Below are 9,973 nucleotides of genomic sequence, written 5' to 3'. Positions count from 1 at the left end.
GACTGCAAGGGCCAGGCTGGGTGGCGGGCTGGGGGCGGGGGAAGGGCCCTCCGCAGCGGGGCCGGGGGCCGCGGCGTGCCCCGGGGGAGGGTCTGCCGGGCCCGCCAGTCCCCGGCTGCGGCCCCAGCCGTCCCCGGGAGGCACCGCCGGGCGCCGGGTCCGCCCCGAGGAAGAGGAGGCCCCGGTAGTCTCGCTCGCCGCTCCCGCCGTGGCCGCCGGGGCCGCTGAGACCCGACAGCTCATTACACGCCACGGCTGCGCGGCGGCGGCCCCGCGGGGCGTCCCCGGGCCCCGGCACCTTCCCCCGCGCCGGGGAGGGGGATCCCCGTGCCCCGCCCGCACACACCGGGCCGGCCCCCTCCCCCTCCTCCTCCGCTGCCCACCGGGCTCCCGGTGCGGCCCCCCCGCCCCGCCGCGCCCCGCCCCGCCCCGGGCGCCCGCCGCCGCCGCCGCCGCCCCCGCCTCCGGAGCGGGCTGGGCGGGGGGGCCCGCGCCGCGCCGTGCCGTGCCGTGCCGAGCCGAGCCGCGCCGAGCCGAGCCGCCCGCCCCTCGCCGCGCCGCGGAGGATGCTCGGGCCGTGAGCCCGCAGCCGGCAGCCCCGGCGCCGCGGAGCCATGGGCAAGGACCAGGAGCTGGTGCAGGCGGTGAAGGCGGAGGACGTCGCGGCCGTGCAGAAGCTGCTGCAGAGGCCCAAGCCCGGCAAAGCCAGTGAGTGCTGCGGCGGCGGGGCCGGGCCGGGCCGGGGGGCGCCGCGGGAACGGGCCGGCCCGGGCGGGGGGGCACCGGGGGGCCGGCGGGGCTCGGCGGCTGGGGGCACGCATCCTGCCCGCTGCTCGCGGTGCCCGGCTGGGATGCCGCCCTGCCCGGCCCCGGAGCATCCCCGGCCCATCCTCGGGGAGGGGTGGTGCCGTGGACGTGCCGGGGACCCCCGGCGGTGGCTCGGGGTGGAGGGCGGGGGGGGGGGGGCTGGCGGACGAGCATCCCCGGGCGCTGCGCGGGAGCTCGGCGCTGCACAGGATGGCCCCGCCGGCCCCGGTGCAACCCCCGGCAGGGCCGGGTACCGGCCGGGCTGCCCTTGCCCTGCGCCCGGGGGCAGGTCCCGAGCCCCGGGGGGGCCGGTGCGGGGCTGTGCACCCGGGGGGCTGCCCGGGGCAGGGGCAGGGGGTAGGTGCGTGTGCCCGGAGCGTGTGCGCACGGGGCGTGCGGGTGTGCAGCGGGGCTGCCGGTGCCCGCACACGTTTGCACGGCTCCGTGTGTGTGTGTCAGGGTCTGCGTGCGCGTGTGTGTGTGCCTGTGTTTGGGTGCGTGTCTGTGTTTGTGTATCGGTGTGTACCCTGGCATATGTGTGTTTGGATGTGGCTGTGTTGGTGTTTCTCCGTGTGGGGGTGTTTGGATGTAGCTCCACGGGTATCTCCCCGTGTGCATCTCTGCGGTGGGCTTTGCACGTCTCTACGTGTGCACCCGCGTGTGTGTGCCCAGGCGTGAGGCTGCGGGGGTGTACGTGTGTCTACGTGTGTCTCTGTGTGGACGTGTGTGTAGCTCCAGGAGTATCTGCTCTCTGTACCACAGAACTGCTCTGTTGAGGCGCTCCGCCTGGGGCTGAATTATTCATGGTGCTGATGCAGCCGCAGGTTTCAGGCCTGGTGCGTGGGGCCGACCTGGGGGGCCAGGGACCGTCCTTGGGCATGGGCAGGGACCACAGGGAGCACTTGTGTGGCATCAGCTCACTGGGCACACAGCCCCTTCGCCACCGCGCCCTGTGTCCCTCCCTCCCAGGGCCCAGTGCTCCCCGACCCTGGGCACCCCCGTGGCCCTGCAGCCATGCAAGGCTGGTGTGGTGCCCCCGTCCCTGGTTGTGCAGGGTTGCTGCTGGCTGAGCAGGGTCAGTGTGGTGTCCCCTGTGTCCTGGTGCTAAGCAGGGCTAGCGTGGCATACCCCATGTCCCTGCTGTAGTGCAGGGCTGGCGTGGCATCCACCACATTGTCGGTGCCACACAGGGCCATTGTGGGGTCCCTCGTGCTGTGCAGGGCCAGTGTAGTGTCCCTCGTGTCCTGGTACCGTACAGGGCTGGCATGGTGTCCCCTCTGTCCCCAGTGCCATCATTTCTGTTGCTGCCAAGGGACTGTGCAGGGGGAGGAGAGGCTCCAGCTTAAAGCCCCCGTCATCCCAACCTGCTCCAGGTGCTGCTGCTGCCGTGGCCTCTGAGAGTGGCATGTGGGGATGGGGATGACACCTGGCCTGTGCCCAGCGCTGTCCCCCACACACCCCTCTCCAATCCCCGCTGGCCTGGGTGCACAGCTGGTGTTGCTGTGGCAACAGCCAGAGGTGCCGGAGTGCCACCACCTCCTCCTGCATCCCTCTCCTTCCCAGCCCTGCTTTGCTGCATCTCCCACCCTGGCCGCTCTCCCGCTGCAGAGCCCTCCAGCTGCCGGGCGGGATGGCCACGGGGACCAGCGGTGCTCCCCGTGCTGGGCTCACAGGCAAGGGACAAGGGACACCCAGGGAGGCCGAGCCTGGCCAGCCTCCTGTTGGGGAGATTCCCACTGTGGGCCTGGATGCTTGCCCTGTGCCCTGGCTGGGCTGCGTGTCTCCGGCTCTGCTGAACCCGCTGGTGCTGGGCTGCTCTGGCGTCGCTTCCCTGCAGGACCCGGCTCTCCTGCCCGGCAGCAGGGTGCATGTGTGGCGGTGGGTGCCGTGCCCCCAGCCTCGGGTACCTGAGCACCTCTGGCTGCAGTGGCAGGGCTGGGGGAGCGGTGCACGGTACAGGGTGAGAGCACCAAGCAGGGACTGTCCCCGTGCTGTGGCATCCCCATGTTGCCCTGTCCCCTCCGCACGCGAGTCCCACGCGTGCCTCCGGCACTCTCTGCGCTGCGTGGCACCAGTAAGATTTGTAACTTAGCTCTGTTATCTGGATAATATCCTATTCATGTGGGGTTTAATAAAAGATTTTAAAAATCCCTGCGTGAATTAACACGGGTTGCTATGGCGATGTGGGGCCCGATTTAGCATGTGGAGTACGAGTTTGTGGGGCCCGGGCTGGCCGCAGCGCGCACCGCGCTTGCTTCCCGGGCATCCATAATTGATGAGGTTGTCTGAAAGTTACGCAAATCAGATGCAGGGATTTGGCAGCAAACTGTTTCCCTCCTTGTCCCCTCCTCCCTGGTGCTACCTCGAAGAATTGTAGTGACTTGGCGTTTTCCCCTCGGTTCCCCAGCTCGGGCACCATGGGATGGGACGGGGCCCTGGGGTGTCCCCAGCAGCAGCCCTGCCGGCCGCACCGTTCCCAGCCCGGGCACCTGGGGCTGTGGGCAGCGGGGCACGGGGCTGCGATGCGCCGTGCTGGGGAACCATGGTTCCTCATCCATGCTGTGTTGGAGCAGGCTCCTTCCCGGTGAGGCCAGTGTGTTTGTTCACTTTGGAAACTGCTCCTGTGTGGTAGCCACTGGTGCCGTAGGAGAGACCTCGAGCCAAGGGTCAGAGCTCCCTGCCCCAGCTTTGCCTCATGCCAGGCTGCGGGGGCTTTGCAAAGTGCTTCCACATGCGGCAGCTTGGTGTGGCTAAGGAGATGTCCCAGCATGAGGCCCCGTGGTGCCAGGGTGAGCATCTGGTGGTGGCAGGGGCCGGCTGCAGTCTGGCCGTGCAGGTGGGAGCCAGGGCAGTGTCCTGTGGGGCTGCACTGCCCACCGCATGCCTGATCCCTGGTGCCGTCATGGTCCCCCAGGTTGCAGCTGGGGCTTGTGTCCCCGTGTGTTGCTGGAGCTCTGGGTACCTCACTCCGGGACACCCGGGACTGGGTGAGCCATGCTGCCTGGCTGGGCTTGGGAGCTGGGCATGGTGTCCCACATCCCCTGCACCCTGCTGTGCTCGGCTAACCCGGCCCAGCCTGGCCCCACTGCCCAGGGGTGTGGGTGCCAAGGTGTGGGCAGCTCTCGTGGTGCCCCTGCCCTGGATGGGAGCGCCCTGTTCCCACGCTGCCACCTGCGCAGGGCTCTGCATCCTGCCCTGCGTGTTGCTGCCAGTACCCTCGGCATCCCAAGGCTTATCCCAGCCAGCCCTAGCTTCGCTGCTGTGCATGGGGAGCAGGTCCTGCCCTACCCGGGGAGGGACCCCAGTCCTGCTGGCACCACCAGTGCCGCCCAGGCCCCATGGCTGCCTCCGGCCATGCTGCTCCCAGCTCCGGGCCAAGCATGGCAGTCAGAACCCACTACAGTGAAAAGACCAGGACAGGAGCCAGGCGGCCCCCGGAGGGGCATGCGTGGTGTGGGCAGCCTGCCTGGGAGTGGGCAGCAGGGCAGGGACCCCAAAGCTCAGCAACCACCCTGAGGCTCCTCACCCTCTGGGGAGCTGCCATCCTGTGAGGACCCATCCCTGGGTGTGAGTGGAACTGCAGCCGCTGGGCAGGATCGCTGCTTCACCAGCACTCCGGGATGTGGGGGCAGCGGGAAGCAAGAGCCAGACCCCTTGGGGACATGGCCTCCCCAGGCAGGGCCTTGCTGGCTGCTCCTGCCCTCTGGCACGTCCTCCTGCACAGCGGCCAGTTAATTCTGGGTTTTTTTTGCTTGCATTTGATTGCATTAATAATCTCCTCTGATAACAGTATTTAATAAAACCAGGCTAATATGGCGCAGTTAGGAAATGTCTTTGACATTTTACAATTCAATTTCCATGCAGTAAAAGGCAGGGCAGCTGCAAATCCAATTGTGGTGCAGTGCCCAGGGCGCGCGTGGCCAGCAGCCGCCGGAGCTGCCTGGTTCCCCCCTGGCCCTCGGGTAATGCAGGAAGGTTCCCTGGGCCACAGCTGCTTCTAATGGCCCCCACTGCCACTGCCTGGGCACGGGTGCTGGGGCAGCCCCCCCTTACTGGAGGGGAAGCCTGGGCAGGGGGGAGCAGGCGGTGCTTGCCAGGATAGCGGAGCCCCTGGGTGCTGCCAGCCTCTGGAGCCATTGGTGTGGGAGAAAGGGGCTGTGGTGCCAGATCCTGTGGGAAGCTGGGGAGCTGTAAAGGGGTGCTGGGCCCCCCGTGCATTCACTGTCCCATGGCTGGGTGCTGCTCCAGCAGTCCCCTTGATCCCCTCAGCGTGGGTTAAGCGGTGAAACTCCAAGGCGGTGGCTGGGGTGTGCGGGGCGATGCTGTCACGATGCTGTCATGGGGTGATGTTGGTGCATCCCAGGCACGGGGCCTGGGGCTGTCCGGGATGGCAGTCGGGGCCGAGCAGCTCCTGCTGCTGCTGTGCTCAATGGTGTGTCAGCAGGTCCCTTAAACTTCTCAGGGTTCCTAGCCGGTGTGTGAAACCTCACTACTGGCAGGACTTGGCAGGCTGACGCAGGCTGGTGTATGCCAAGTTTCCTTACAGAGGGGGATTATTACTCAGCCTGGGGTGACATCTCATTATTTTACATTTTCTTGCCTCTCCAGCTGGGCTGGAGTTGTGGGTGCAAACCCTCCTCTGCCCCCTGCGCCCCCGGTACAGCTCCCATTTTGGTGCCACCGTGGGGTCCCTGTCCGCAGGGGGATGCTGCAGAGGACCTGGGGCTGTTGGCCACAGTGGAGCAGCAGGGCCATGGGCTGGCAGCTCTGCTCCCAGCTCGAGACTCCCTCGCTGGCCTGGATTTTCTCGCGGCAGTCCTGAATTCACCTGGCTTTACACCAATTAGCCCTTTGCCAGCGGCAGGTGGCCCCTCGTGCCCAGCAGTCTCCCGCAGCCGCCGGCCCTGGCTATCTCCCGCACGAGGACCTCACTGCCAGCTGCTGTGATGCTCCTTGCTGCCCATGCACTGTGGTGGGGTGATGCTCCCAGGGGTGGCTAGGGACGTGGCAGGACCAGGCTGCATCCGTGGGTGCTCAGGGTGCTGGTGGTGCAGCAGCGTTGGGTGCTGTGGGTTCCCTGAGCTCCCCTCCACAGCCAGCGTGCTGCCAGCCCATTGTGGTTTCCAGTAGCCAAGCTGGCGTCTGGCTCCTCTCCCCTGCGCTGTGCTCCCTTTAACCCTTCCCTCCCCTTCCCAGCTGCTGGGAAAGGCTGCCATCAGCCCCTTCCCTTGGTGCGCCCCCAGCCCCTTCCCGCTCCCCCTGTGCCTGCGGGGCACCGCATGGTGATGCCTGTGGAGTGCAGCTCTGTGGTGCTGTGCCAGGGCCTGGGTGGGTGCCAAAGCGGTGGTGGGCCCTTGGTGATGGTATCGTGGCAGGGGGGAGCTGTGGTATTGCCGGTGGGGTGAGCGGTGGAGGGGGCCGCCTGGCTCTGGGGCGATGCTCAGGGCTGTGCTTGCCCATGTTTACCATGGCATGTTTCATCCCAGTGCCAGTGTGGCATGTGCCAGGAGCGGTGTGTGCTGCTGCGCCGGGGCTGGGCATTGCCGGGGCTGGGCGCCGCTGACCACCCTGAAGAGCCGGGGCTGGTGAGCCCCTGGGTGGGTGCTGGCTGTGAACTTGCTGCACACTGCCCTTGCCAGCTGGTAGCTAAAGGTGCCTTTCGCAAGCATTCAGGCACTGTTGGGAGACTGTTGGAGAACTAATCTGTTGGTATTTAGTATTTAATGGCTGATACCGTTTCTGCTGGGCCAGGCTCCCACGGGCGAGGGAAGGGTGCTGGGAAGCAAAACTCGCTCGGGAGCACCTGGGCTCATGCTGTTGCTGCTCCATCACCGTTTTGTGACCCATCTGTGGCTGAGTGTGCCGTGAGCATGGGCTGTGCCAGGCTGGTTGCAGAGCCAGCATGCAGTGCTGATGTCCACCTCTGCCCCGGGTTACCATCCCACCCCGCAGCTGGGACACATGGGACTTGCTCTCCAGTCCCCTCTCCCCAGAGGGACAGGGCCAGTGCAGCCTGCCTGGTGCAGGAGCGATCCCACCGGTGGGCCGGCTCTTCATGCCGGGCTGTGAGGGATCTTTAAGCCGTAATGAAATGTTAATAGTATTTTCCAACTCAATACGGGAGTAGAAAATGAGGTGTTTAACGCTGGGCTCCGCAGCGACAGGAGCAATCAGCCTGAGAAATGGGAAGCCAGGGATGCAGCGCTGGCCTCGGCTTGGCCTGACAGCCCGGTGCTGCCAGACCTGCTCTGCTGATGGACAGGTACCGGTGCCTGGCATGAGCCTTTGGCCAGGGAAGCAGGGTGCCGGGGTGGCATAGGAGCACGGCTGGCAGAGGAGTGCCAGCTCTGCCTGGGTCTCCTTGGGTCTCACCAGCAAGGTCACTACCTGGTGGGAGCTGAGCAGACGGAGGTGGTTTTGGGGCTGGGGTCCCCCGGGGTGCAGCAAGGTGATGGGACCCTGGCTCTGTGCCCGGCCACAGCCCGTATCAGCTGGAGGAGGGAGTAGGTTGGAGATGGTGACCAAGTAGCTGCCGTGGGCACAGCCCGGACACTGTTTCTCCCAGCACCATGCCTGCCAGCAGCGGGCCACTCTGCACCAGCCCTGCACTGCCAGCATGCCTGCGTGTGCCCCTCTGCACCCGCGTGCATCTGTGTGCGTGCATCTGCCCCTGTGCGTCTGCGTGTGTCGCGTGCTTCTGTGCATCCCAGTGCCCACATCATGTGCCCGTGTGCATCTACCCTGGGCATCCGTGTGCCCGCATCTGTCTCCACTGGCTGCTTTGGCAGTGCCTCCTGCCCGGCCTGGCGTGGGGCTCAGCACCGGGGATGGCTCTCAGCAGCAGTGGCAGCAGCTGGCTGATCCCTTCCAGATGTGGGTGCCGGGAGCCCAGCTCTGTGCTGCCTCCTCGCTGAGGCCCACATAGGTTTTCGGTCCGTGGCTGCCGGAGCTGTTGGAGCAGACAAAGCAGCCGCCTGCCCGGCTCCTGCATTGCAGCTGGGCTGTTTACGGCACGCTCCTCGCGGCTGTGCGGCTCCGCAGCAGCTATTCAGCTATTCTCCTGGCTGCCTCCGCTCCGGCGTGCGGATCCTGGGGCTGCCTCTGACTAAGCCTCAGCCCCTGGCAGCAATGAGCCAGGCGGTCCTGCATTGCCCCTGCCAGCCCCCTGCCAGCCCCCGCCATGCTGGAGACACTGGGGATACTGGGATGGGTCCTGAGAGCCCTGCCCTTCCTCTGCAGCGCTGCTAGGCTGTCGGTGGCAGTGTGAGGCCTCTGGCTGGGCTGCCAGTGCTCAGGGCAGTTGCATGGCATCGCCTGGCTGCACATCGCTGCACTGCCCATGCACCCTGGCAGTAACTGCATCGTCACTGAGCTGCCAGCCCGTGCGCCCACAGAGCTGCCCATTGCCGTGCCGGTCCTGCTGCGGGCACTGCTGGGAACGCCACAGCGGTGCAGGGGGGGGTGTGGGTGGCCACGGTGCACCGGCACGTGCAGAAACCAGGCTGTGTGGACGGGGACAAACGATGGCACTAAAGGCAACATGTTTAAAATAGACCCTAGGGCCTGTTTTACCCACGTACGGTGTGGGAGCTCAGCACTGCAGCAGCGCCTGTTGCCCTCTGATTTATCTGGGCCACCTGCATGCACACACATGCACATGCATGCACACAGGCACGTGCTCTGTGTCCACCGGGGAGCTCCCCGCCACTTCCCAGCGACATTGAACTGGGTTCGTGGGAGGCCAGATGACAGTGACTGCTAGTTAATGATGCTTTAAGATACACAAAGCCACTGATCCCTCTCTGCAGGCCAGCATGGCTGGGGTTGGCCCTCCCTGGCCCCGCAGAGGAGGCAGGGATGGGAAGGAGGTGGGGAGGGTGGGGATGTGCAGGATCATCTCTGCCACGGGGTGGAGGTGAGTGGTGCCAGCATCTGCCCCTCTCTGCTCCCGTGTCCTGGGCGGCCTCTGCTCAGGCACTGAGGATGTGCGGTGCCAGTTGTGCTGGGATGTGGACGCAGTGATGGATGGGTGGATGCAGACTGGCAGTGGCCCTGAGCAGCCACATCCCATCCCCTGCTGTGGCAGCCTCACTGTGCTGGTGGTGACTCGTTCCAACCAGGCTGATTACTGAAAATTACCTGTTTGCCACCACCCCAGCGTGGGGAGAGCAGGCTGTCAATTAAGGCTCTGTGGAAGCGACACCAACATGCATTTCCGCAGAGACGAGGGTGGGCGTATGGCTGGCACCGGGCTGGCAGTGATGGGTGCGATAGGGCTGGCGCAATGCTTGGTGCTGGTCCCGTGGGGCTGAATGTGACACCTCCTGTCCCACCTGTGGGGCCAGAGCCGATGCATCGCTGCACTGCCTGCCCCCCTGCCTGTCCCTGCTGCCAGCTTCCCTGCATCCCCAGCTACCCGGGGCCGAGTCACCGGCAGCCTTTGCAAGGCAGGGCAGCACGGCACTGTGTGTGGTTCAGGGGTCAGTGGGTTTGCTGGCAGCCCGGAGTGGGCAGGGGGCTGCCAGGACTTCACAGGCAGCAACCCTGTGCCCGTCGGAAGCATCTGCAGAGCCGGGGGGCTGCACGGCTGACCCCCAAACTGGGGCTGAGGGAGGCCCTGCAGTGCTGGGGGCGTCTGGCTGATGCAGTGTGGCTCGGCCAGGCTCCACGGCACCACACAGCAAAGGTCAGGTGAGGATACGGCTCGGTGATGCAGGGAGAATGGGAATGCTCGTGGGAGCCACTGGTGGGCACCTCTGACCCGGCACGGTGCTGGTGGGCACCATGGGGTGCTGGGTCACCTGGCCAGCTTCAGTCCTAGGATTTTAGTGGGTGAGCTCTGCCTTGGGTACCCACGTCCCCTGTCCCTGCCTGCCCAGGCAGCCCGTAGGCTCAGCCACTCGTCCTCCCTCAGAATCAAAAAGTTTCCCTTTTTTAAACAAAAAAAATCACAGAGGAGTCCCCACTGCCTCTTGAAAGCTGTATTTAAGTTGCTTCATCCCGGCCTCAGGGGACAGCCCTGCGCTGCTGCAGCACCATGACTCAGGCTGCCATGGCCTATTGATTTTGAAGGGAAGATTTCTCCGCTCCCCAGGGAAGGTTCCGTGCAAGGGCTGGGTGTTCCAGACCGCCAGCAAGTGTGCGGGGCACAGGGCCAGCATCCCCC

The 9,973-nt window shown here is 65.9% G+C and overlaps 1 protein-coding gene across 1 annotated transcript in view; it reads left to right on the top strand.

Annotated features, from left to right (window-relative positions):
* The first annotated feature begins 465 nt into the window (after positions 1-465).
* The window catches only part of CASKIN1 (CASK interacting protein 1), a 33,971-nt gene continuing 24,463 nt past the window's right edge, over positions 466-9,973 (top strand). Inside the window, exon 1 of the mRNA XM_055806738.1 lies at positions 466-708. Within this exon, the coding sequence (XP_055662713.1) occupies positions 615-708 (94 nt within the window). The 5' untranslated portion in view covers positions 466-614. The remainder of the gene's footprint in view (positions 709-9,973) is intronic.

This window comes from Falco peregrinus, chromosome 5 (genome assembly GCF_023634155.1).
Source record: "Falco peregrinus isolate bFalPer1 chromosome 5, bFalPer1.pri, whole genome shotgun sequence".
NCBI lineage: Eukaryota > Metazoa > Chordata > Aves > Falconiformes > Falconidae > Falco > Falco peregrinus.
Note: the sequence above shows the minus strand (reverse complement) of the source record. Positions and strands in the feature narration are given on the sequence as shown.